Source organism: Nylanderia fulva, unplaced genomic scaffold (assembly GCF_048542155.1).
Source record: "Nylanderia fulva isolate GAGA-0341 unplaced genomic scaffold, ASM4854215v1 Scaffold91, whole genome shotgun sequence".
Classification (NCBI taxonomy): domain Eukaryota; kingdom Metazoa; phylum Arthropoda; class Insecta; order Hymenoptera; family Formicidae; genus Nylanderia; species Nylanderia fulva.
Genome location: NW_028191037.1, coordinates 333,542 through 358,867, shown reverse-complemented (window position 1 = coordinate 358,867; position 25,326 = coordinate 333,542). Strand labels below are relative to the sequence as shown.

The window sequence follows — 25,326 nt, the reverse complement described above, 5'->3', positions numbered from 1 at the left end:
GAATCAGTAGAGAAGGGAATTGGAAATACGTCCGGTCGAATGGATATGCGTTCGCAACGTCACATCAACAATAAGCGTTCGACGGCATGTGTGGCAATGATTCGCGGCAGATGTAATTATTGCGCCGGTGAGCTATTTATGCATGCAAGGAGTTCGTCGATTTCCGTCGATCGACGAATCGCCAAGATACGGCGTCGGGATCTGTGCCTTAATTGTTTGCGTGTCACAACGCACACAGTGAATAAATGTAGTCGTGAATCGGAACGGGGCTCAGCAGAATCCAACACGGATTCTTCCACTCAAATTTGGCAGACGAATGTTCTCCATAGTTTGTCTAATTGTTTTGTTTTGCAGCGTACAACAGATTACACTTGCGAAGAATGTAGCAATCGACGTTATACACTGTCGGGACTGCTGCTCTCGATCTCTTGCTAGTCATCTTGTTCAAGTTCCTTCATATTGTCGCTCTCGTTCAATGGACTTGGTTTTTCCAACTGATACTGATTAAAATCACTTGTTAACGTATGATCTGCATGCAACAGACCATGATGATGATAGCAATGGCGATTGTCAATTACACATTGCGGCGGCAGCTCGTCGATTGGCACGCCACATGATTGTCGTATTATGGTAAATATAAATATATTTATTAAATCATTATGATACAATTTCTTAAAATTTATATTTTCTTTAAATACTCAGTAAGAAATTATGAATTATAAAGACATAATCAACAATTTTTTAATCGAAATGATCGGTTGATATAATCTAATGTAAAATTCTGTCGATTAGATTTTTTTGCGTTCTTCAAACTTTATTAGCCATTTATAATGTTACAGCCCAAAAAGCTATAACTAGTATATTTATATATTATAATTATTTATAAAATTAAGTAAGACGCATACTTGCAAAAACGCTAAACGCACAAGCTTGCGAAATAAACAAACGAGGCTAACGCCAAGTAAGCAAAAGCCGAGTAAATGAAATTATTAAGAAATATCGAAAGCGCAAGTGTAGAGTTCCAATAACCTCCTTCTCTTGCGTCTAATAACCTAATTGTCAGATATAAAAAGAATCCGATTGTAACACTCAAGGGTCCAGTTAATTTAAACACGACACGCTGTGTAAAGTACTGTTTTAACAAAACTGAACACGAGTGATCAACGCAAAAACGTGTAAGCCTAAAAAGATTGTATCATTAACTATTTATTAAAACTATTATAAAACTACAAAACGGGAGTAAACTTTCCCTTTGACGGTCCCGAACTCCTCAGTTCCCATTCGGTAACGATCCCGTAACTACTCTGTGCCTCACATGCAACATAAATTGGTGGCAGCGGTGGGATCACCGAAAGATCGTATTATAAAAAGGCGTGACAAGATACTTTCCAAATCAAAAATAGTTGACAAAACCAATCGCGAAAACTGTCAATCAACTGTCAGTCAATGAAAAAAGAAAACAGTGAAAAAAGGAACGTGTCAAGTGTAAAGTCATCGCCGCAAGACGGACGAGACGGCACAGTGAGACTGCAAGGGACGAAACATCGCTGCCAAGCTGCAGATCGTCACAGCATCAAAGGAACCTGGAACCCCCGCACTAGCCGCTAAAGCCAAGTACAGCAAAAATGCGAGCCGTAATACTATTGTAAGTGCGTAATACAATTTTGTACAATAATAGGGAAATTACCCTGCGAGCATAGAAAATATTTTAAGCGAGACTACCCGATGTCGGCGCGACTCAGAAAACGCGTAACGTTTAGACCTCAGTTCTGGAGCAGAGCTAATTGCTCTCCGACTCAATCGTGTCCCGTAGACCCCGCATTGATAGCTGAACCAGAAAACCGGAATATTCGTAATAACACGCTGAAACTTAAGCGCGTACTATCCTAATCCCGATACCGAAGACATCGCGGAATACGTGCGACCACCTAACGCCAGCGACATAGACGAGGAAGAACAACCTGCGAACTGCATACCTGACAACAGAGTTTCAGTAAGGAGAAATTATTCCCCTGTATCCGTAGACGGTAGCGTCATAGGTATTTGCCGTGAGAACGAAATGAGGCTAAATGCGCCCCCGCAAGAGATCTCTGCCGAAGGACTGGACCGAGACATCAGCAGAGTATGATCAATTCTGAATAATATTGCCGCCGGGCATAATGCTGACGCTGGACATCCAGCTTTCAGTCCACAAAACGACCTACTTATTGAGCTCATACGAGCGAACCGCGAAATGCGATACGAATTAGTCCACCTACGTCACGAAATAAACGCGTGCCCCACAAATAGAGAAGTAAGTCACGCGCAAGACTGAAACCGATCACACGTATCCAACGCACGGATCGCCGCAGTACACGCAATGACGACTCTAACGTCATGTACACGTACGGAAGATCCGAAAATGACATTAGAAAGCGACGTAGCATGTCTTCACGCTATATAACATTGAAAGACGCCCACATAATGATCCCTGAATTCGACGAATCGTCACTGGAAATACTCAAAAAATTCCTGAGCACTTGCTCATACGCCGTACAAAACATAGACCCTGCGGACGAAGAATCATTAGTACAAGTAATATTATGTACAAAATTCGACGGAAAAGCTATGCAAGATTTTGAGACGCATGACATCCACACCTACGAGGAACTCAAACAGCAATTAGAGCCGTGTTATCAAACACGGCAGAGTACTGCAAATTTACAAGTAGAATTCAATTCGTTGAAACAAAAACCTGGGGAAAACGCGCATGATTTCGGACAACGCGTCGATTTACTAGCTGTGAAACTATACAATTCAATGGTTGAGTGGTTGAGGGAGAAGACTACGACCTCACGTTCAGACGCGCCATCTAATATCATTAATAAAATCATTAATAAAAAGCTTTAAATAATTTCTAAACCGAATTACGCCAAGACCTCAAAATGATCGTTAGAGCACAACGATACACGACCTTGCAAGAGACGATACTCGGCGCGAGCGAAGAAGAAACACTCTTATCACTCGAATCGCGGACCCAAGACAAAGAAAAAACCGAAACAAAATACTCGAAAAGGGTCCACACTCCGTGCATATAATGTTTTAAATGTGGAAAGCACGGACATTACGAATGCGACTGCCGCAGTAACAATCAACACGCGCTCCCGAGATCCGAAAGGCCTTCGTGAGTAAACGCACTAGCTAAGTACTGCCATTAATGTGAGAGGTCTGAACACAGCATTAACGAATGTTGGAAAATACACAGACAACCAAAGATCCTGGGAGAAGGCAAACAAAGGGGAAAACCGCGCGCCGACAATACGAACGAGCAAAAAGGAAATACCGAGTTCGCTAGTAACGGAGACGACAGAACAAAATCGCCGACCAAGGCATTAGAATATCGCGTCGCACATATAGAAAATACGCCAAATCAGCTAAAATTACCGGTAGTAATTCTACCCATACGCGAAATACAAAACGAAAAGATAAACATGATGTGCAATTCAAGCGCGACCATATCGCTAATAAAATTAAAAGAATTAAAAGACGATACGTTAATCTACGAAAATAAAATTACGCTCACCGAAGTAACCGGACATAAAATAGAGGGGGAAATGTACGCCACAATCAAAATAGGCGATCACCAAATAAAACATTCTTTTTATGTAGTAAGAATATGCCGATCAAAAATGACGGCATTATAGGGTTTGACTTCCTACAAGAACACTCCGCCATTTGCGATTTCAAAAGGCACAACTAAAAATAAGAGAAAACGCATTACCATTGCGACTCCCCGATCGGATAGCATTAAAACCGCGTTGCGAAACAATTATCCAAGTTATAACTAATACAAATCAAATAGGCATAGTTCAAGTGGAAGAAACTGCCCCTGGGATATACATCGGCAACGGATTAGTACAGCCAACGAATTTTACGTGTCCCGTTAGCGTAATAAATACAACGGACAAAGAAATCAAAATATCAACACCGACCGTAATACTTGAAGAAGTCGAACATAACATTTCAGCCGAGATAAACATGGTAAAAGCAGAGTAACCAACTAAACTCAAGACACCACGAAAAGACCGCGTCTGGCAGCTATTACGAACCGATCATTTAAACTCGGAGGAAAGACAAGCACTTTTGCGCATCTGCGAGGAATATAACGATACATTCCATTTAGAAGGAGAAACATTGACATGCACGGACGCTATCGAGCATAACATAAACACGCGCGCCGATGCCGCGCCGGTAAATTTGAGACCCTATCGCTTATCGGAAAAACATAAAAATGAAGTAAACCGACAAATCGTCGAAATGTTAAAAACCGGGATAATTACACCGAGTACGAGACAATGGAACGCACCCCTGCTAGTGGTACCTAAGAAGGCCGATGCATCCGAAAAACCTAAGCTACGAGTCGTAGTAGACTTTTGGAGATTAAATGACTTAATCATAGGCGATTCTTTCCCTATCCCTAATATCACAGATATACTGGATCAATTAAGGAACGCAAAATATTTCACAACCCTGGACTTGGCGTCGGGCTACCATCAAATTCCGATAAATGAGCGAGATAAAAACAAAACTGTCTTCTCAACGCCCTACGGACATTACGAATTCAATCGAATGCCGTTTAAATTAAAGAATGCGCCAGCAATCTTCCAGCGATTAATAAACTCCATACTCATAGGGATGCAAGGACAAATGCGAATTCTTGCGCAAAGAAGTAATTTATCTGGGTCACATAATCTTAGAAAACGGAATATCTCCAGACCCATCGAAGCTAACAGCGATAAAGGAATTTCCAAGGCCACAAAAGGTAAAAGATATACAGTCTTTCATAGGTCTCGCAAGATACTATAGGAAATTTATAGAAGATTTTTCGAAGATAGCCAAACCACTAACAAAACTCATGAAAAAAGCGGAAAATTTTGAATGGTCGACGGATCAGCAAAATGCCTTTGAAACGCTAAAAGAAAAATTAATGACTGCACCAATATTGTAATACCCGGATTTCACACAAGAATTCATAGTAACCATCGATGCTTTCGACTATGCAATCGGAGCAGTATTGTCACAAGAAAAGGTAGGCAATGACCGACCAATTGCTTACGCCAGCAAAGTTTTATCGCGAGCCGAATGAAATTATAATACAACCAAAAAAGTTACTTGCGATAGTAAAATATTTCAGGCCATACGTATATGGTACAAAATTTAAAATTATAACCGACTATAAACCATTAAGGGGTTAGACCACTGTGACAGGCGTTTTTTCAGGGTAATTTTCAGGAATTAATTTCTAACAAAATATTTATGAAACACCAGTAATTTTTTGTTATTATCTTTTATACACATTGAAGAACGTGTCAAAATTTTGTTGTCCAAAAATATATAAAATTCGTCGAGTAAAGCCGCTTCGCGTATACCTATGGTTTTCACGCATCGTCGGACGGTGTACATGATTTCGCGAAAACCAGTCGTCTGAAACAAAAATAAAAAATATGCTCGTTATCTATATTGTATTGGCTTTCGGTTGACGGAGCATTTTATTTTTGTTTTATTTGTGGCGACGAAAAAAAAATTTCTGAATTTTGACTGCAATTTTTAAGCCCAAATTACATATTATTATTAATACTTATTGAACAAAATATAATATTGACAAAATCGTCCGTCAACCGAAAGACACTAGTCCTTAGAATAAGTGTACCAAATTTCAAGTCGATTCGTTAATTATATCTCGAGATATCGTGTACACCGTGTAACGGTTCACCTTTCCCGACGCCGCGGATCGGCTCGCCGGTTCCAGGATTCGGGAGGAAGGGGGAAATTCAGACTCGCTTATTCCTTATATAAAAACAGTGGGTTTATTCAAATAAAAAGAACAACGAAAAGAATGTTTAACAGCAGGCTACAGGTCATCCTACGGGTTTAGCGGATCGCTGGGATACGTAGTGAACGGTGATCGCACGGAGCGTCCGGTGGCGTGAAGCCTGAACAAAGAACTTAAGAGCTACCCGGTATATGTACAAAGCGGGAGGATCGAACGGAGCGTCCGGTGGCGTAAAGCCTGAACAAAGAACTTAAGAGCTACCCGGTATATGTACAAAGCGTGAGGATCGAACGGAGCGTCCGGTGTATTTACAAGCTCGGAGGCGTATAGCCTATAACGGTGTCCAGATGGGACTTACAAGTTACCCGGTATACGATACTGGAGATACAACAGGTGGAGGCGCATAGCCTATAGCGGTGTCCTGATGGGACTTTACAATTTACCCGGTATACGATACTGGAGATACAACAGGTGGAGGCGCATAGCCTATAGCGGTGTCCTGACGGGACTTACAATTTACCCGGTATACGATGCTGGAGATACTAGGTACGGGGCGTAACGCCTTTATTCAAAACGGGGAGCTGTGAAGCCAACGTACGGCGGCATATAGCCTTATAATGATGTCCGGAAACCGGGAAACCCAGTATAACGACGAGAAGCCCGTCGCCCGGATGTTAGCAGGATGAACCGGAAACCGGGAAACCCAGTGTAACGACGAGAAACCCGTCGCCCGGCGGATAGCAGGATGGACCGGAAACTGGGAAACCCAGTGTAACGACGAGAAGCCCGTCGCCCGGCGTATTACAGGAGGAGACCGGAAACCGGGAAACCCGGTGTTACAACGAGAAACCCGTTGCCCGATACTAACGGTAGGAACCAGCGACCGAGAAACCCGGCACTTTCACAACGAGAAGCCCGTTGCCTGGTCTGGGAGATTTGGAACGGGACTGGTGCCGGCTCGTCCGCCGAGCCGGCTTATATACCCGTCCGGCGGTCCCCTACTCCGCGTCGAGTCCGTGGCGGGGGTACCGCGCCGGGATCGCGGTGGGGCGCCCCCGGGGTGGGGGCGGCCCGTGTGGAACGATTAGGGGCGCCTTTAGGCGCCAAAGCCTCACGTGGCGGGCGGCTGATCGGCCCGCGAGGCGTTAGTAACGGCTGCGCCGTTACAACCGTTTTGAAAAACATAGTTTTGAGAAAACGCGTTTAAAGTTTTGGTACTAGTTGTTTCTCTCAGTGAAAAAATGTATTTAAGCTTCTTACCCTTAATCTGCCATTCCTGCCTCATAAAGGGGACCTTTCTCTTCATAAAAATCTTCTTCAAGAGCCGATCTCATTATGCTGAACACGCCGAGCAGGTAACGATTTATCGCAGATACGCGTTTCGGAGCGCTTGAGTAATAGCTCGAAATTTCAATGAAAACGACTTCGGGCGGATATGAGACCTTTTGTCCCTTATTCTAGAGGGTTCAATAAATTTTGTAAGCCAATAAAAAAAATCGTAGCTTTGGAAAATTTCACAGTGGTCTAACCCCTTAATATAATTATTTAATGTCAATGACCCCGGGTCAAGACTGATCCGATGAAGACTCAAACTGGAAAACTACTTAGCTAAATGCGAATCATGTCATCAGAAGAATAAATTGTCTAAGAAAGTCAAAATGACATTAATAATTACAGACACGCCTAGTATGTCTTTCAAAAAATGTGCCTTAGATATAGTCGGACCGCTAACAGCAACTACACAAGGAAACAAATATCTACTAACGTTCCAGAACAATCTAACAAAATTTAGCGAAGCCATACCAATCCCAAACCAAGAGGCAAGTACGGTCAGTAAAGAATTCGTTACAAAAATCATTCTTAAGCATGGAATACCCGAAAAAATTTTAACAGATCAGGATACAAATTTCCTTAGCAAAATGTTTAAAAATACGTGTAAACTGTTAAAAATAAATAAAATACACAACAGCGTACGACCCTGAAAGTAATGGCGCCTTAGAAAGATCGCATCGCACGCTGGCCGAATACCTACGACATTATACGTATTAACAATCAAACTGAGATGAATGGATACCGTTCGCAATATTTACGTATAATACGACACCACACACAGCAACGGAATATACCTCGTTCGAACTAATGTACGAACAACAGACGGAACTACCGATAGCACTGACAAAATCTCCGAAACCAACATATAATTACGATGATTATGCACAAGAGATGAGAGAGAATACGGGCTACAAACCAACAGGCAAGAGAACACCAGAAAAATGAAAAAAGTAAGGCAAAACAATATGACAAGGGAACCAAAGTAAAGCAGTTTAGAGTAGGTGACAAAGTACTGGTCTACGACGAGACGTTACGACGAGGACGATCGAAAAAACTCGAATCGCTATAGACCGGACCATATATAATACTAGAAAAGAACTCCGAAGTAAATTATACAATAAAAAAAAAGGGGAAGACTATACGCATACACATAAATAAGCTCAAGCTATTTATATAAGCATGAAGAAAAAATCATCGACACAAAGAATATTAGCGCATATAAAAAGTTAGGGAATATAATCAAACGACACAAAAAACTTTTACAAAATTAAATACCTTCTTCGAACGCGAGGTTCATATTTCCCATTCTCAATCTACGCTAAGAACTGGTTGGAAATAGGAAAATATATATCTCTAAGCGCGTATTATAATAAGGAAAAAAAAATTGTTACTATCCTCTGTTTCCCACTAACAGCAAAGCCTACGTATGACATTATAAAAATAGTGGCACTACCGATTCCGGACCATAACAATATAATGATGTAACAAGCAAATTTATTGTGATAGACAAGGAAACTTTAACATATGTAACACTAGCAACAAACGGAATAATCATAACCGTAGCAATAGCCATCATAATTTATATCATTCGAAAAAACAAAAAGATAGAACAATTACCTATGTACAAACCCAACACACTATCTAAATTCAGACCGATACTAAAACGTAGTTAAAGCACGCGGTATTAGAATTAAGTAAAAAATATTGTAAATACCGCATATATGTAATATTTTAAGATTAAGAAAACTACGTGCCTCCGTTTTCTTTTCCAACGGAGGAGGGATGTTATAATCCCAAAAGCTATAACTGGTATATTTATATATTATAATTATTTATAAAATTAAGTAAGACGCATACTTGCAAAAACGTTAAGCAAGCTTGCGAAATAAACAAACGAGGCTAACGCCAAGTAAGCAAAAGCCGAGTAAACGAAATTATTAAGAAATATCGAAAGCGCAAGCAAAGCATTCCAATAACCTCCTTCTCTTGCGCCTAATAACCTAATTGTCAGATATAAAAAGGATCCAATTGTAACACTCAAGGGTCCAGTTAATTTAAACACGACACGCTGTGTAAAATACTGTTTCAACAAAACTAAACACGAGTGATCAACGCAAAAACGTGTAAGCCTAAAAAGATTGTATCTTTAACTATTTATTAAAACTATTATAAAACTACAAAACGGGAGTAAACTTTTCCCTTGACGGTCCCGAACTCCTCAGTTCCCATTCGGTAACGATCCCGTAATTACTCTGTGCCTCACAAGCACATAACAATAAAAAGTTAAAATGTTTAAAAACGTTTATAAGTTACTTATTAGACATTTATTTTAAAATAAAATATAAAATTATAATATATACTGAATATATAATACTTAGGCAACAGAGTAGTTTAACAAACAAATTTACGTACACATTGATATACATATACGTAAATTTATTTGTTAAAAGACATTCTGTTGCAGAATGTAGCTCAAAAATAGAAATAATTTTATGACATTTTTAATTATATTAATTTCCGTTTTTGCCACCTTATATAATTCTCACGACGAAAATCAAATACGAGAAAGATACGTCACATAGCGGTAAATGAAAGAACTAACAATTTAGTTAAAAAATATTTATAAAATAATTAATATAAATATTTATTTTTACATACCATAAAAATTATATGAAATATTTAATCTATGTTTTAATAATATGTTAAATAAAGATTTTTTATAAAACATTTCATAATATTTATATAATATTTGAAAAATATATATTCATTAATATACTTATATTTATTAATTAATTTATGTATCTTTATCATAAATATTGTGTGCTGTCTGGGCTGTATACTGTATACACATCCACGCGCATATCCACATTTACACACCCTCAATACACATTAAAACGTCGTTATAAGCAACAATATTCCAATTATTCATGAGTAAGACGTCCATTATACGCAGTTTTCAATTACCTATGTGAACTTGGCACTCGACTTAAAGTAAATGGATTTTTCAGGTATGCATTCGATTGTACTTCGTTTGTACCGTTTTCGATTTCGTTTGTACCCCTAAGGCAAGTTATTAAGGGTTGAAAAATCACTAGCACCCCACTTTGAGATATCGTAATTTTTAAGGCGCCGTTCGATTCAATATCGTTTGTACCCGTTTGTACCGCTTTTCGTTTCGTTTGTACTCATTTTGTGATTTGATATAGTTGAAGGTGAGATGTCTTAACATACAGTTAATTATAACGTTTCCTCTGTAATAGCGTGATTGCAGTGAAGAAGAACATAAAAGTAAGCCGATTTATAACGTAAGATTATCTTTCATATGACTAATTATTAATTGATGTTAACTATATACAGTGCATACTGACATTCAACAAGTTCTTGCTTAAAAACGACGTAACTTCACGGGGAATCATTTTATGTCATAAGAGCGATCTCAACACAAGGGATTCATGGATAAGATACCAGTCATGACACATAGTGACACGCGAAAATTATCCATTACTATAATACTCGATCCGTTATTAACGAAATAGAATAACAGTTAATTTATGTCTTAATTTTTGGAAATTGTAATAATGATGAAGACTGCGTGCAGTCGAAACGCCTATTCTATGAACTTTTTATTTATTTTAGTAATTTATTTATGTATTTAATTATTATTGTACATAAATTTTATAATTTTCTTTTTCTTGTTTAGAGTATATGCATTGTGTAATAAACTGAATAAATTATAGTTAATATTACACCTTATATTATGCTCGATAAGTTGGCCTCACAAATTACATTGATTATTTTAACAACATACGAGTAAACATTAAATTCACTTTAATTGTATATTATAAATAAATCACTAAAACATAGTTAAAAATGTATCAAATAAAATCATTATAATTTTTCCCAAATAACTTTTAAGTGACGTCATAATGATGTCATTATGAGTTTTATATTCTACCTGGGTGGGTATTAATCAGGCCTCATGTCATAGTCATTTTCCAGCTGTTGATTGAGTATAAAGAGAAAAGATTAGTTTTCGGAATACTTTAAACACGTACTAAAACCATCTGAAGTTGTGTCAGCATGTATTTTCTCGCCGTCACAATTTAACATGGCCGCGGCGAATACCAAGAAACCTTAAAAATCCTTTGTGCAACCGGCGCGCGAAAAGTTGCCCTTTACGCACATGATGGGATTTTAGAAAAGGCTCCCTTTCCACGTAGCGGTCACACAAAAGATCGTAGCCAACATGTGCAGGTCATAAATCGGCCGAGAGTGCGGATTGTCACACTCGGCTTTGCCTCGTGCGCCAAACTTCCGCACTCTCGGCCGATTTACAATCCCCCGCACTTGTTAGCTAATATACTATATCATAAAAGAACTAAATACGTAAATATCAAATATTATTTTATTAAAAAAAAGGTCGAAGAAGTAAAATCAATAAAATACATTCAAGTTATGGAGCAATGTGCAGATATGTTCACCAAAGCATTATCTAAAGATAAATTTCAATCTATGTATATCTGTATTTAAATTAAATAATTAATAAAAATTTAAATCGTTCTTATTATACTATTGGTAAGTTTTTGTATTTTCGTCGTTATTAATGCAGTCAGTCAATATTTGTGAATTATATGTATTGCGTTTCTTGTTGCAAGATAATCATAGACTTGAGACACATGAATTGCATAGATCTACCATATGATTGATATCAGTAGATTACTTTTCGTCGCTTAATTACACGTTCACAATATTTGCTAAGTGATTAAGACTATTTACGCTGTGTATGTGTGTGTTGTGTGTGCAAATGTATATTTCTCTTTAATATAAATATATTATCTTTTCGTAAATCGCTTTAATTATTTCACACTCCTCAAGACACCAACAATTCGCACTATAATATATGTATTACAATTTATATATATATGTATAAATGGAGTGCACTTTAAAGTATTCTACTTTGTAATATGTATATATTATTAACATATATTTACATTATACTGCTTATTATAAATACAAATATTATATATAGCATAAACATACTTCAATACTTCGTCAATTAATATTTAAAAAATATTAAACTTGATCCTTAATTTAATTTAGTCTGTTAAAATACATCATTTAAATTAAGATAGAATTGTAATATTTATATTGTAGATATAAATATCACAAATCCACATTTAATTACAGCTATAGAACTAATATAACTCCTATACTGTAGCAATAATATCTATGTTTATGTTTATGCAATTTTACAATGCAATACATTTTATTGCTTGATTAATACATATTTTGTAAGAAATATTTAAACAGAGAAATAAAAACATATATATATAGAATGAATATTTTAGAAATTTTGAAATTAAAAATGTAATTCGAATAAAAAATGTTATCTTTTAATTATATTGCATAATAATATACACAAAATAAATATATGTATATAGTATATATATTATTATATTATTTGTATAGACACAAATTCTCTTTACTTTTGCGAACAAAAGTTAAAATTTTAATATTTAAAAAATCCAATTTCTTTTTAGACATATTCATTTTATTAAATATTTTAATATTAGTATTTATTAATATTAATTAATATTTAATATTAATGTAAATATTAATGTAAAATAATAAAAAATTGTATTTATATGTAATATTGCCATATAATTAAAAGAATTGGCGAAGTATATGTATATTTTTATATACTTGATAATTATAATTTTACGTATTTGATAACTACTATATGTATAAACAGTTATACTAACTGAAAGTACATTCTTTAAATTATGACTTTATTTCACGCATGCGCTTTTCTTATGTACATACATATATATATGTATATAAGTACAATAAAAATGGGATACATTCGAAAGTTAGCAGCTTTCAATTAGATCTAGTTATATATTATATTATAATATATTATATAATAGAAGTGACAAAGTGTTTGTCATATTTTTTTATAAATTAATTTAGAATATGTTATATATGATAGCTGTTACCACACAGCAAATATATATAATACATGTCAACGTTCACCTACATCACACATACATACATACATATCTTAGCATATCACATGCATGAACGCTGCAAATGCACTTCGAGGGAAACTTATTTTAGTTATGTGCACATGTATATGGAAGTCTGAAATCTAGAAAGAAAAAACGAAAAAAGTGTTACTTTTTGTGGAATGTATATTTCAAGATCTCTCGATTGCACCATTCTTATTCAATCGTTGAAAGCTATAAGTACCGACATTATATAAGAAAAATGCCATTGGATTTTTTGATTAAGGCTTTAGTTCCTGAGATATCTTAATAGAAAATACATTTGACGTAAGAATTCCGAATAAGTTACTTGTGACATTATTACAGTAGCATGTCGTAACATAATCGCATAGACAGTTGCTTTTCATATACTTGGCATCTTAGTTATTAAAATCATCAGTATGTGTTTATTTTCTTTTTATGTTCCTTTTCTCATTGCCTTCTCTTGATTTTCTTCTTTTCTTTCGTTCTTTCTTTTTTCTTCTTTTCCATGTTTTTTTATTTTTATAAAGACTTTTTTCCTTCTTTCTTTTCTCTCTCTGCATGTGTATATGTATAAATTTAAAACTGAAAAAAATTATAATTTTAGGAGATAGTTATAAAAGAACAAAAAATTTAAGTATAAATATATGTTCTAAGATTGAGCATTATACCGAGTTATGAGATAAAGCAGTTTACGTTTAAAAAATCAAAATTATAATTTTTTTAATTACTTTATTTTTACCTACTGCATAATTATGATCAACATGTTAACGATTTTTTATTAACATTATTATCAATAATTAATAGCAATATATTGCATAAATGTTATTAATATTAGGTTAGAAAATTAACTTCTATTAAGAAAATTAATATTAATTAATTTAAGTACAGTATCTTTATGTAAAATTATATATGTACATAAATTACTAACTAAATAAAATCATTTATTAAAAATAGAATTTTTTTTAATAAGAAATTATTTTGCGTGTATGATCATATTTCTTCTATTCTATTCTAGAGTGATCTTGGAATATCGAATATATATTGCAACAATCTTCATTAAATAATATGCTATAAGTATTCCGAGATTAATTAATCACAATAAATAATAACTTTTTAAAAATAAAAATTATAAATAGAAACAATTAAATTTTCTTTAACAAATTTAGTTTTTTTAGAAAAAATTTATATTTTCCAAAAGTAAAAGTCGTCTTAAATCTTGACCCATAAATATCTGATTTGCTCATTAAACAACGATTTGAATTTCAACAATCTGATCCATATGCATTTCATATGACTTTTTTTTAAGAAATACAAAGAGAAAAAATTATATACATATGTATATATGTAGAAACTACATGACGAGTGTTTTCTTGAAAAATATATTGATAGAGAGATATAATTAGAAGAAATTGAAAATCAAAAACAATAATATGGAAGAGAACTTTTTTTAGATTAACAAAGAAAAACAAGAAAGAAAAGAATAAGTAAGAAGAATTTTGACCTGACATAATTCCTATAATCTAAATAAGCACACAAACAAATTTTTATAAAATCTTATTACTCATAGATAAAACTGCTTTTAATAGAAGGATCACTAATTTTCACAGTTTACACCAATGATAGAAAATCTACATGTAATAAATCAAAAAATATTAGCAAAACTTTAGTTAATAGTATAAATAAGAATTATTAACAACAAATTGTTCAGACTACATTTTTTTGAAGAATAATATGATCAGAATTACATTAAGCAATGTAATAAATTCATTGTTCTGTTGAAAAATATTTACTTACAAGGTTCCCTATTTTATGTATAATGATACATTTGCATATTTTCAACTGTATCGTTAAAAAACATTTAAATGCAATTTTTGGATTAAAGACAATATTTCAAGATTACTTGAACCTTAATTCTTTAGATTTTTAGCTATCGACTTACTTAAAATTATTTGTGTAATTAATTAATTTTAACTCACAGTTAATTAATTGAAATAATAATAAGAAAATGCATCACATATCGATATGTAATAAAATATAAGAAAATCTATAAGATTTTCAATGTGTATGAAAATTTATAGTGAAATAAAATAAAAAATTGACTATTTCAGATAGTTAATTCTGTCAAAAACAGATTTGCAAAGCTTGTTATGAAAATTACAGATTTTATGCAAAATCTGTTATCAGATAATAACAGAATGCTAGCAGAAACAGAATAGAACAGAATAGAATATTGATAACAAATTAGCGGTAGAAAACAATCAGAATTTGTGTAATATAATTGTGGATTGGCAGAAACCGAACAAGATCTATATTTCTTAACATTTTAGGATTAACAATTTTTTAATATTTAACTCAGTAGTTCTTTCACTTATTTAACACTTATTTTTTCATCTTCAAATTTCTGTTGGGAATATAATCAATATAAAACCTGCAACATCATACTAAATTCAAAAGTAAAATAACAATTTCTATTAATTTTTTATATATCTAGTACGATCCTAAAAAATAGGAGACTAAACTGACTCAGAATACTAAAATGTTTAAAATTGACACGAGGAATGAAAAATTATCTGTCCATTTGAAACACAAAATAGGAATTTAATTTTGATAAATTATATCTAAAGTTTAAAAAATTGAATTTTTTATAAATTAAATGATTTCTATTAATTATTTTGTTATTTATTTAATTACGAATTGGTTTGTTATATAATGTATAATTGATATATACATATAAGGATTTGTTGTATTACATATTAATTTATAAGAAGAAAATTACAATAAACTAATCACTTACCCAAAATACTTATTAATTATATATTCTACTTTATTATACTTATGTATATATAATATATTAATGTTTATATTAAGAGTGATTCAAATATTAAAAACATTTGTATAAATAACACTCTACGTTATTTTTATTTAAATGACTAAAAATAGCAGATTCTGCTCGGTTTCTGTTATCAAACTGTTATCTGCTTAGCAGGTTCTGCTAACAAATCGCAAATCTATAATAGGAACACAGTTTGATGTTAATTTGCTGCAAATTACTGATTAAATCTATTCTAATTAAACCAATCTGTTATCATATTGCACGCAGTTAATTAGCTTTAGTTTGAATCAGTTAATTAATTTACGAAATTTGCCAATCAATGTATGATTTGTCTAAATCAGTAAAATTCATGTCTCTTAATAAACTGCTAATAATTTTTGTTTACCTATTACATATAAGACTTTTATTTCAAAAGATGGTCAAGTTTCATTAACATGTCGATAATAATTAAAAATAAAGCCATTAAAAAGTTGATTATTTGACTATTTTTTATAATTCATACTGTAATACTTTTGCCATAATCCTGCCTTTTGTAATAATCCTGGTCTTAGGACATATTTATATATTTATATAAACTTTTCTGTTTCTTTTATGACCAATCACTTCTCTGTTCAGATTTTGAATCACTCTGCATACATATCGTATGCAAACTGTTACATCCACTATGTATGTAACTAATTTAATTTGTGTTATTATTATTTTATTGTGATTGTTTACAGCGATGTTGTTATTATCATTCGAAGATTATATACTCAATGAAATTTTAAATACGACTAGTCAATTGAGCAGCAATCAGAGAGCAATTAGAGAGCAATTATTGTACAATTCGCTATTTTTCATACAAAAAACTTGCAATCAAGAATTAATCTAATTTTCGCATGATAATGTTCAATAGTTTTAAATAGTTAATTTTGTATTTACATAAATTTATGATTAATTTATAAGTATTATGAGAACTAATCCATTACATGTATAAATCATCGAAAGAAAAATTAATTTTATAACATACGTGCATAAACTTTAATCATATCGATCATAATGATGAAATAACTTGATCGATTTATATTAAGAAGATTAAAAAACCGTAGGATTAAAAATGCGAAATGATTGCAAAATCCAATGTTCTAGAATGAAGCTAATACTTTCAATAGGTTATTATTGATATCACTTTTTCGATTTTGATCTCTACGTGTCTTACGGCTTTAAAATTCGATTTGCATTTAGTAGAAGAGTGGTCAACGTAGAGGTTTAACTATAGATGTTCAACTTGTTGGTTCATTCATCGAAGCAAAACATATTATTCTAAAGGCGCTACAATATCGCAATGAGCAAAATATCATATAGTCCTTTTACGATGTTTCTTTTTAAAAAACGTTAGAAATATGTTTTGATGGCAAAAGGTCGAAAAGGTGTTCTATTACGATAATAACTGGCAGATTTTTGCATTATTTATAACGCATGCATTCGATATTTCGGCGTAAGAAATCTCAATCATCCTTAGTAACTTAATTTAAGAACCGCATATTCACTGTGTTGTCGCTTAGGAATGTCTACATATGTATATACGTATATACATAATGCATATATGCGTATATACAAATCGCACATACGTAAAAAATTTACAATATAATGTTATTAGAATTGTGTTGTAAAATAACAATATACATCACATTGATTTTTTGTTCTCTGTGGTTTGTCTAATGTTTTTCTTGTAGCGTACAACAGATTACACTTGCGAAGAATGTAGCAATCGACGTTATACACTGTCGGGACTGCTGGTCTCGATCTCTTGCTGGTCATCCTGTTCAAGTTCCTCCATATCGTCGCTCTCGTTCAGTGGACTTGGTTCTTCCAACTGATACTGATTAAAATCACTTGTTAACGTATGATCTGCATGCAACAGACCATGATGATGATAGCAATGGCGATTGTCAATTACACATTGCGGCGGCAGCTCGTCGATTGGCATGCCACGTGATTGTCGTCGTAGTTTTCGGTGGCAGACCAAACAAAGCATCAGGACGACTAGGATGCTGCCAATCGCATAAGCTATTGGTATTGCGTAATTGTCTGCTGGTATCGCCGTAATGCCTGCAATTCCCGTTATATATGTGTATATTATACGTACCCAGATAGCCACAGTAATTATTATGACATCATTTTGATGTCATAATAATTATTGTGACTATCTGGGTATATATAATATAGAAATAATTATATAATAATCTTACAATCAATATTTTATATATATATACAAGGTGTTCCCGACCACTCGTACACCTTTTTTATCTCGGAAACAAAGCGTTTTAGAGAAAAATGGTTGAAGGGGTTAAAAAATGACTTAAAGAGGGCTATAAGAAAGTGGTAATGATTTGACCTTGAATGGTCATTTGAAGGTCACGTAAAAGTCACCGTCAATTTTTCAATTGTTAACCCCCATTTTTTATTTGATGTTTTTGTAGCTTATCTCGAGAGCTTTCCAAAACACTATTAAATTAAATGTTTTTTCGAGAAGTACTTTTCAAGTTATAAAGCTCCTTCACGTGACCTTCACGTGACCTTCACGTGCCCTTCAAATGACCATTTAAGGTCAAATCATTGCCATCATCTTATAGCTCTCTTCGAGCCATTTTTTAACCCCTTCAACCATTTTTTTCTAAAACGCTCTATTTTCGAGATAAAAGGGGTGTACGGGTGGCCGAGGACACCCTGTATATATACAGGGTGTCTAGAAAATCGCCCGCAATACTTCGGGAGGTGATTCGGAATCCAAAAAGTAGAAAAAAAGTTATATAAACATAGGTCTGGAAATAAGTAAAAATTTTAAAAAATTAAGTAAAAGTGGCTTTAACTCAGAAACGACTTATTTCCGGACCTACGTTTATATAACTTTTTTTCTACTTGTACGTTATATTGTATATATAGTATATATATATATATATTTTTTTTTTTCTACTTTTACGTTTTATATATATATATATATATATATATATATATATACATATATATATATATATACATATACAATATATATGTATAGGCTGTAATTAAAAAAGGTACACAAAGCACATCATCAGGTGCAGGACAACAAACTAAATCCAAAAGTCCCGAGCTACTTTTTAATCTGACAAGTAAACCTCGGGGAACGTCAGACTCTGATTTTTTTCAAATTTTTTACAGTTGTTTCTGATGTCAAAGTATGAAGAAATCGGTCGTTGTTTTTAGCTCAAATTAATTTTTTATTTTTTTTTTATTTTCAATTTTGCGCAAATATGCGATTTTTTACGTGTTCAAACCAGTTCTTACTTTTTACGAATAAATCTATCCGATTTTAATGAAATTTAGCACGCAAATAGAACATTAAATAATAATTTATTAATTTTTTTACTACATTAAGCAGTTTTGTGCTGTTTTTTAAGTATTTTCTAAACAATTGTTTAAAAATATTGTTATATTTTTTTGTATCTTTTTTGTTTTATATACTTTTCCTTTTTTTCTTACAATAAAGGTAAAATTCTTCTCTCGACCGTACTGACAAATATTATTTATTCAATCACAACGTTTCGACCCTTCTTTGAGTCCTTATCAAGTGATCTAGATATACATAGACAAAGATTAATACAATAAAAAAAACAAAATTACTTTACTAACAATATTATATTGGAGTCTCCAATAACTCGTCTAAGAGTCTTGACGTGTTGTCAAACCGACACTATGTTCATTCTTGACATCTTAAAATTATAATTTTATTTTTATTTTTACAAGCATGTTTCGCTTCTTTTTCTTTTTATCATTTTGTAATATTGTTAGTAAAGTAATTTTGTTTTTTTTATTGTATTAATCTCTGTCTATGTATATCTAGATCACTTGATAAGGACTCAAAAAAGGGTCGAAACGTTGTGATTGAATAAATAATATTTGTCAGTACGGTCGAGAGAAGAATTTTACCTTTTTTGAATTCTGTCTGGCGATTCTCAAATATCTACGTTCTTATTTTCTTACAATTATCATTTATCATACGTATGTTTCTCAAAATTTAAACAAAATTGTGAAAATGTTGTGTTTCATTTAATAGATGTAGTTTCTGTAAACTTCATTTATGTGCAAATCATAGTATTATTGAATCTGTTCATATTTATAAAAATTATATTGAATATTATATTATATTTGTTGAAATTATTAGATTTAAAAAAATCAGCTATATAATTGTAAAAAAAAGGAAAAAAGTATATAAAACAAAAAGATACAAAAAAATATATAAATATTTTTAAAAAATTATTTATAAAATACACTGGTCAAAAAAATTATCGCAACACGTAATTAATATCAAAATTTCGCGTAAATTTAAATAAACGTATCTCCGCGAAAAATTATCGTATTTGAACAATTTTTTTTTGTTTTAAAGGGTTAAGTCTCTTTAGTTTTAAAGGGTGACGTCCGATCGGACGTTTCGCGTCAAAAGGCACACCAGGCTGCCCATTTTTTACTTAAGAGTAGAGGGTCGTATTAGGGCTTTAGATTTTTACACGTAGAATTGAATGCCGTCTGGTAAATTTTGATAAATTTAAAATGGCGACCATAGTGACGCTATCCGTCTTTTTCTGCTTAATTTTGGCAATTTTGACGAAAGTAGCCTCACCATCGTCGCCATTTTAAATTTATCAAAATTCACCAGACGGCATTTGATTCTACGTAAAAAAAGCTAAAATTTAAGCTCTAATATGACCATCTACTCTTAAGTGAAAAATGGGCAGCCCGGTGTGCCTTTTGACACGAAACGTCCGATATATATAGGTCATTCCGCGTTAAATCAGCTACTACCCCCCCCCCCCCACCCACCCAAAATTGTATTCAAGTAAATTTAACTTTCAGGGTACTAAAATTTAGCTTGAAGCATCTAGTTTTTTATACTGTGTGGTGATTTTGAAAAATGTTAAATAATGACCTTGGTTTTGTCAGTTATATAAAAAATGGTATATATTTTCTCATTCAAATCTTTACTATTTCCTTACAAATAAAGTACAAAAATCATTTTTAATCTAATTTGATCCGCTAAATCCGAATCTGAAAAACAAAATTTCTATTTTTGCAAATAAATAATTAGTTATTGATATTTACTTCTAAAAAATAAAATTAATGTTATTATTTTTTGGGTAGGGAACGAGGAAAGAGATAGGTTAGAAAAAAAGGGGAAAGGAGAAAGAAGAACGGGGACACAGGAAGAGAGGTAAAGGAGATAGTAGAGGGGGGATGAAATACGGGCAGGAGAAGGTAAAAAGGATAGGGAAAAAGGAAGAGAGAGGGAGGGAAAGAGGGAGAGAAAGAGAAGAAGGAAAGAGGGTAGGGGGAAAGGGACTCAAAGAAGTGTAAGGTCGCAAAATGGCCAGGCGAGAGAGGAGAGGAAAGAATAATTATATATGTAATGGAGAAAGGTAAGGGGGGAAAGAAAAAGGGAGAAAGAGTAAAGGAAAAGGTTAGGAGAGAGGAAGAAAGGGAGCAGAGAGGCGGTGAAGATTTTGTTTGTATGTTAAAGGTTCATGAGAGAGACAGGACAAAGAGAGTGGAGGACTGGGACAGAGGCAGAGATGGGTGAAAGCAGTAGCAGATAGAGAAGGAGGAACAAGAGAGAGGATGAAAAGAGCATAGCTGCCGAGGGAAGCACAGAAGCGGAAAGAAGATGAAATAGGAAAAGGAGAGAGGTAAAAGAAAAGGAGGCGGCTGAGAAAATCTATGTCCCGGAAAGAAAGAAGAGTAAAAGGGGAGAAGGAATACAGGAGGGAGGGGAGAGAAAAGAGAGAGAAGTAAGATAAAAGAGGTGAGAGGGGAAGGAATTTAGAAAAATTGTAAGATCGTAAAATGGCCAGGAGAGTTAAAGGAAGGAAAGATTATATATATGTATGAGGGGAATGGATAGGGAGGGAAAAGAAAAGTAGGGAGAAAGGAGGGTAAAAGGATAGGATGTTCTGTTTCAGAGGTTAAAGGAAAAGGAAAGAGAGAGAGGAGAAAGGGAAAAGAGAAGAGGACAGCTGGGAAGTACCACCCAGATGGAGGTAGGAGAAATAAGGAGAAGGAAAAGAAGGACAGAGGAAAAAGAGGAGAGATGGGTGAGGAAGGCTGTCGAGGGAAACAAAAAAGATGAGAAGAGAAGAGTGAAAAGAGATATGGATATATTGTAAAGAAATGTAATGTAATGAAAACTGTATAAATTGTAAAAATTGTAAAGAGGAAAAGATGGGAGATTGTGAGAGGTTTGGCGCTCCTCGGAAAACGCCCGGCAACCCCGAGGGGAGTCCGAATAAATTGAATTGAATTGAATGTTATTATTTTAAAAAATGCTATTTTCTCTTTTTACTACGACATTTCTGTACTAGAATATTAACTAATTATCGTATTCTGCACAATTGCACATTTGGCAGTATCAATTAAATTTTTAATATTTTATGAAAAAGCTTTCTGCGTTTATACCGGATTAATGTTGTCTGTAGATTATTTTTCAAAACTCACATTACTTTTTCTTTTCTGAATTATTTAGGTTTAAGTTTTTAAAATTTTAGAATTTTCAGTCTTTTTAAATTTTGAAATTTTTAAGTTTTTAATTTTAAAGTTAAATTTAAAAATTTTTTATTATTTAAAATATAAAATTTGGAGCTAAAAAATAATGTATAGACAATATTAATCCTATATAAACGCAGAAAGCTTTTTCATAAAATATTAAAAATATTGTTGATACTGCCAAATGTGCAATTGTGCAGAATTCGTTAATTATATTCTGCACAGAAATGCCGTAGTAAAAAAAAAAGCAATTTTACAAATAATAACATTAATTTTATTTTTTAGAAGTAAATATCAATAACTATTAATTTATTTGCAAAAATAGAAATTTTGTTTTTCTGACTTCAGATTCGGATTCAGCGGATCAAATTACATTAAAAATGACTTTTGTACTTCATTTGTAAGGAAATAGTAAAGATTTGAATAAGAAAATACATATCATTTGTTATATAACTGACAAAAACAAGGTCATTATTTAACATTTTTCAAAATCGCCACACGGCATAAAAAACTAGATGCTTTAAGCTAAATTTTGATACCTTGAAAGTTAAATTTCCTTCAATACAATTTTGGGCGGGGGGAGGGGGGTGGCCCATTTTAACGTACAATAAAATGATCCATCTATATATATAAGTACCGTCCGTCTGTCTGTTCTGTCTTCCGCATTTGTGGACCGATTTTCACCAAATTAGAACCAAAATTTCGCAAATTTTTCGGGGAGTGTGACAATGTAGTTTTTCTAAGTTTTACACCCCGAGCCACACATCCACCCACGCAATCGCATATTTATGGACCGATTTTTTAAAATTGGTATCAAAATGTTGCAAATTTTTCGGAGATGGCTGCTGTGTGGTTTTTTTTAAGTTTTATTCCACCTACGCATCCACTCATTCACACATTTATTCACAGACTTTTTTGAAATTTGTACTAAAATTTTGTAAATTTGTCGGGGATGGCCACTATATGGTTTTAAAAAATTATTACCACCCACAAACCAATACATTTATAGACATTTATAGACACATTTTCTCGAAATTGATACCAAAATTTCACATATTTTTGGGATTGCAACTATGTGTTTTTGTTTAAGTTTTACACTACGACATACGCATCTTCCCACGCATTCATACATTTATTGATTAATTTTTACGAAATTGGATATCTATTTCGAACACATTGGCATAGAAATCTGCAAAAAATTTTTTTCGCGAAAACAGCCTTCTCTATAATTAAAAAAAAATTTTTAATTAAAAAAATCACTATCTCATTACACTCTCCAAAAAATTTGCAACTTATATATATATATAAGTTATATATATATATATAAAATTTTTTTTAACTATAGAGAAGGCTGTTTTCGCGAAAAAAATTTTTTGCAGATTTCTATGCCAATGTGTTCAAAATATCCCAAAATATCGAGAAATCACATTTAAAAAAAATTTAAAAAACCACCCACATTGTAAAACTTCCACCCACGCACTTACATATATTGATTTATTTTTGATACCAAAATTTTGAAAATTTTCGGGGATGACGACGATGGTGGTTTCTTTAAGTTTTACATCCCCACCCATCCATGCACTCAAGCATCCACCCATGCACTCACACATTTATTAACCGATTTTCGCGTAATTGGTACAAAAATTTTGGAAATTTTTCGAAAATGGCTACTATGTGTTTTTTTTACATCTCTATCCATTTACCCACTCACGCATCTACCCACACACTCACACATTTATGAAATGATTTTTTTGAAATTAGTATCAAAATAAAAAATAAAGCTTTTTACCAATTATGGTTAAAAATTCAACAACAAATAAAAATTATGTGAAAACTAATAAGAGCGAGGTCAGTGTTGGATAAAGGTACATATATATCTATATATATAAGCATCGTCCGTCTGTCTGTCTGTCTGTCTGACCGCGAACTATTTCCGCATTTATGGACCGATTTTCGTGAAACTAGTACCAAAATGTTGCAAATTGTTCGGGGGTGGCTGCTGTGGGTTTTTTTTTAAGTTTCGCCCATCCACCCACGCATTTACTCTTGTGCATGCGCATTTATTGACCGATTTTCGTGAAACAGTTATCAAAATATATCAAATTTTTCGGAGAGGGCTGCTTGTGATTTTTTTTTAAGTTTCGCCCGCCTACGCATCTACCCACGCATTTACTCTTGCGCATGCGCATTTATTGACCGATTTTCGTGAAACAGGTACCAAAATGTTGCAAACTTTTCGGAGAGGCTGCTGTGTAGTTTTTGATTTCGCCCACCCACGCATTCACCCACACGAATGCGCATTTATGGATCAAGTTTCATGAAATCGATAGCAAAATTTTCAAAATTTTTAGGCAATGATTACTTAATATTTTTGTTTAAATTTTATCCTACTCACGCGTCCACCTACGCGTGTGCGCATTTATGGACCAATTTTCAAGAAATTGCACTAAAATTTCTTAATTTTTTTGGAAATGTCTATTATTAGTTTTTTCTTTGTTTTACACACCCTCACCCACTCACGCACCCACCCACGCGTTCGCGAATTTATTTAAAGATTCAATACATATCTTTATCTTTTATTCCAAAATTTTGCAAATTTTTTGAGGAGGATTACTAGATATTTTGGAATATTTTGGAACTTGTTTCACGAAAATCGGTCCACAAATGTGGAAGTAATTCGCGGTAATACAGACAAAAGAATTAATTTTTTGTGTTAAAACAGGTTTGATATAGGCTATATGAGGACCGCGCTTTGCGCGGTCCGAAAA

At 33.2% G+C, this 25,326-nt stretch overlaps 1 protein-coding gene across 8 annotated transcripts in view; it reads right to left on the bottom strand.

Annotated features, from left to right (window-relative positions):
- Positions 1–5,292: 5,292 nt before the first annotated feature.
- Positions 5,293–25,326, bottom strand: part of LOC114944706 (tolloid-like protein 1) — a 73,508-nt gene continuing 53,474 nt past the window's right edge. For 6 of the 8 annotated variants that reach the window (XM_085489942.1, XM_085489937.1, XM_085489941.1 and 3 more), the window contains one exon: positions 12,917–18,097. In XM_085489942.1, coding sequence (XP_085346068.1) covers positions 17,763–18,097 — 335 coding nt within the window. In that variant the 3' untranslated portion in view covers positions 12,917–17,762. Of the gene's footprint in view, positions 5,464–12,916; positions 18,098–25,326 lie in introns of those variants that run through there. The other 2 variants (XM_085489943.1, XR_014926455.1) reach the window with 2 other exon arrangements.